At 32.9% G+C, this 4,236-nt stretch overlaps 1 protein-coding gene across 2 annotated transcripts; it reads left to right on the forward strand.

The window, feature by feature from the left end:
• The first annotated feature begins 2,024 nt into the window (after positions 1 to 2,024).
• LOC146883865 (hyperosmolality-gated Ca2+ permeable channel 4.1-like) lies at positions 2,025 to 3,926 on the forward strand. 2 transcript variants are annotated; one of them, XM_085666471.1, is made up of 3 exons: positions 2,025 to 2,792; positions 3,009 to 3,247; positions 3,654 to 3,926. In XM_085666471.1, the coding sequence occupies exons 1-2, from the start codon at positions 2,106 to 2,108 to the stop codon at positions 3,015 to 3,017; spliced, it is 696 nt and encodes a 231-aa protein (XP_085522597.1). In that variant the 5' UTR covers positions 2,025 to 2,105; the 3' UTR covers positions 3,018 to 3,247; positions 3,654 to 3,926. The 2 variants fall into 2 exon arrangements, with proteins under 2 accessions (XP_085522597.1, XP_085522598.1); XM_085666472.1 differs by having other exon boundaries at positions 3,661 to 3,926.
• Positions 3,927 to 4,236: the final 310 nt, after the last annotated feature.

Raw genomic sequence — 4,236 nt, forward strand, 5'->3', positions numbered from 1 at the left:
TGCCTGGTGGTTTTCCAGGTCTGCAAGAGGGTTCTTGTTGTGCTGGTGTGATTCTTGTGTGATTCAAGAGTCTTTTGTGATGTTTTTGCATATTTTGGAAGTGTAAGGGTGGATACTTTCTAAAACTTTTGAAATAGTGCAAAGTCAAGCTAAGGTTGCCTTGACAAACTGGATGTAGCTTAGGTTTGAGTGAACCAGTATAAAAATTTGTGGTGTCCTCTCTTTTCTAACCTTTCTCTCTTGCATTTTCACTTTAAAGTTTCAAGAACTTGTGCTTTAATCATCTTTTTCATGTTCTTGCATGTTTTTACAGCATCTGAAGCATTGAGCATGTTTGTATAATCATTTGGAACTGATCTTGATCATTCTTGAGCATTGTTTCTAGTTTAAAATTCAAATTCACATTTCTGCATTTTTCCTAGTATTTTAGTCAACTATTTTTCAGTTTCAATCGATTGATTATACCAGAACAGAATCTGTTTAGTAAAATTAATTTGTTAACTCTATTTTTTGATCGATTGAAAGTGTATAGTTCAGTCCTGTTTGCATCCTAACTTGGTGATCTATTTGATTCAATTAAAGGTGGTTTTTAGCTTGCAAAGATAGCCTAAATTTTTAACTAGCCAATTCAACCCCCTTCTTGGCTTTTCAACCATTTCAAAACTAAAATTTTGATCATCCACTACAGCATTTTTGACTTTAGGCAACACAAAATTTATCCACAAACAAAAAAGTGTTGCTTATACATGAAAAAGGCAATACTTTTATAGGTGTGGCTTAGAGAGTACCTAAGGCAACAATTTTCAAAATGTTGATAACTTATACTACGTTTTATTCAAATGTTGCCTTAAAAAGTGTGGCCTAATATATTAAAGGTATAAATACACATTTGGTACCCAAACTTTTTCGGAAAGTTCAATGTGGTACCCAAACTTTAGGAATGTTCAATTTGGTACTCCAATTTTCTAAAGAGGTTCAATTTGGTCCTCTCTGTTAAGTTGGAGTTAACACCGTGTCCGTACAGGACACGTGTCAAGCCATGAAATTTTTATTTTTTTTTTAATTTATTTTCAAAAAATTAATTTTTTTTTTCAAAAAATTTAAAAAACTGTCACGTGTTAGTTTATCATCATGCCACGTGGCAGCTTACAAGCATGACACGTGGCAGTGTAATAATTGTTTTCAATTTAGTACCCCAATTTAAATTTTTGGTTCAATTTAGTACCCAAATTTTTTAAAATGATCCAATTTCGTCCTTTCCTATTTGAGACCAAATTAGTAAATAAGCTTAATTATAATTTATATAAACATGTTAAAATAATTGTTTTGAATTTATACATCAAATCACTACACCTAAATATTCAAATTATTTTATTTTTTACAAGTGTAAAAAATTTCATGTATAAAAAATTACAAAGGTTAAAATAAAAAAATAAAATAATTTAAGTATTTAGGTGAAATGATTTGATGTATATATATTATAAAAAGTTATTTTAACATGTATATATAGGTTGTAATTAAGCTTATTTACTAATTTGGTCTCAAATGGAAGATGACGAAATTGAATGATTTTAAAAAATTGGGATACTAAATTGAACCAAAAATTTAAATTGGGGTACTAAATTGAAAACAAGTATTACACTGCCACGTGTCATGCTTGTAAGCTGCCACGTGGCACGATGATAAACTGTCACGTGGCATTTTTTAAAACTTTTTGAAAAAAATTAAAAAAAAATAAAAATTTCATGGCTTGACATGTGTCCTGTACGGACACGGTGTTAACTCCAACTTAACGGAGAGACCAAATTGAACCTCTTTAGAAAATTGGGGTACCAAATTGAACATTCTTAAAATTCGAGTACCACATTGAACTTTCCGAAAAAATTTGGATACCAAATATATATTTATACCTATATTAAAAGATGACCTAAAATAAATTAAAAAAGTTCAATTTTAACTAAAAATTCCTAGATTGTGAAAATTTCCAAAACTAAAATTTCCCTCCAATTGAAAATTAAACATTGCGCCAAAACTAAAGAGACACCGCTAAACCTAAACACACAATCAAAGACACTAAAGTCATCTTCTTCGTCAACCTGAGCCGCATGTCGGGGCCCGCCGCTCTCGCCTCCAAGCTCATCGCCGTCTGGCATGCCACTGGCCGCAAAATCGCCCGCCACTGCGGCACTGACGCTGCGCAGTTCCTTCTCATCGAGGGCGGCAGCTGCGCCCTCCTCTCTCTCGCTGTGCTCGCTGTCACCGTCCTCCTCCCGCTCAACATCTCCGGTGGCACCGCCGTCATCGACGATGGCTTCTCCAGAACCACGATCACGAACATAGAGAAGGGGTCCTCTCTTCTCTGGATTCACTTCCTTTTCGCCGTTGTCATGGTGTTTTTGGTTCACTTCGGGATTTCGGCCACCGAGGAGCGTTTGAGGATTACGAGGTTCAGGGAGGGATACGGTAATTTGAGTGATCCTACCTCGAATTCCACTGCAATATTCACTATTATGGTTCAGGGTTTGCCGAAAATCATAGCCGTTGATTGTAAAGAAGGGCGTACGCCTGGTGCTGTTGTTGCATTTGTTATGTTTAGGGATGTGTATACTGCTAATAAGGCTGTTCAGGATTTTCAGAATGAGAAGAGGAGGAGAATTGGAAAGTTCTTTTCTGTTATGGAATTGCGGTTGCAGCGGAACCAGTGGAAGGTTGAGAGGGCACCCTTGGCCACTGACATTTACTGGAAGAACATGGGGACGCCGAGGTTGTCGCTGAAGTCGCTCAATAAGGAGGTATGATATGCTATTTCCTTTTTACCCTTTGGAGAGATGTAAGTTAGGTGGATCTTTACTCCGTAAATTTCAAAGGAATTTTGGTTTTTGTTTCCTAGTAGTGTTTTGGTTGAAATTTTTTTCCTTGCATTTTGTTAGCTTCCACAATTTTAATTACTGTCAAGTTCTGTTTTAATATGCCATTTTAATAAGTTAGTTCTATTTTAATTCATGTAGATTGCGTGAATATATATGGCCAAATGATTGATGATGCTGAGGGGTTAGAGAAAATTGAGAACCTACAGAGTCATGATAACACTGAGATTTATGAAAAGGCAGTGAAGATTCTTGAGACATACTGGACGGAGGAAGATGATGAAACTGTGCCTCCACGGGATGCTTCTCAGTCAGGGTTCAACTTTGGTGGCCACGAATTTCCTTCGGTGCCTTCTGGTGGTTTCAACTTTAATTAGAAGGTATTCTTGCTTTACTATAACAACATTATGTTTTGTTTTGTATGCAAATTTTTTTTATTTGAATTAGTAATGTTCGGAACGTTTGCTTTTGTGTGTTGTCCTTCATCGTATGTGGCATTATTATTCCATTTCATTTTGGCTTTCTACTTGCATGTAAATATATTTTCACTATTGTTTTATATACATCTTTCTACATATATGTCTTGACATACAATTTCTCTATTATTGAGAAATAATTCTTCAAAATTATATATTTAACATGTTCATGTGAGTTAGAGAGAGATATGTTAGCAACTACTATCTTGTAATATTAATTCTTAGAGCTAATAATTTTATATTTTACAAGCATGCAATTATTATTTGAAAAATTTATTGAACTTTTCTTCTTTTTTTTTGGCGGCATGAGGGTGAAGATCAAGATGAAGAAGAGTCATAAAAAATTTAAATGGTACATGTGTGAAGATCAAGATGAAAGAGGAATGAAACTGTAGAGAAGATAAATTGTACATTTTTTATTTTTAATTAGTTGTAATTAGTTTTATTTTTATTTAGTTGTAATTACTTTTTTTATTTAGTTGTAATTACTTTTATTTTTATTTAGTTGTAATTACTTTACTTGGAAATGTAGACAATATTACAATATAATTTTGCAATATATGGAAAAATTTTAATTTCGTTATATATTATAAGTGTTTTAATTAATGTAGTCTAAATTTTATTTTTATTTTATTTCTACTACTTTAATAAAATATATTTATTTTAAATAATAATTTTAAATGTGACAAAAAGAATAAAGAACACAAAAATAATTGTTGCATTAAGTCGATAAGAAAACCGTTCCCTATTGCAACATCTTAGACAGTAATTTTTAATTAATGTATATTAGGCAACAAATTTTAAAATTCGCGGCCTAAAGGAAAAAAATTATTGTTTATAGTATAGGTCAGAGTCACTTACACAACGACTACAAATTCGTTGTCAATTCCTTA

Source organism: Vigna unguiculata, chromosome 9 (genome assembly GCF_037176805.1).
Source record: "Vigna unguiculata cultivar grain cowpea cultivar isolate G323 ecotype 2 chromosome 9, ASM3717680v1, whole genome shotgun sequence".
Taxonomy (NCBI): Eukaryota; Viridiplantae; Streptophyta; class Magnoliopsida; order Fabales; family Fabaceae; genus Vigna; species Vigna unguiculata.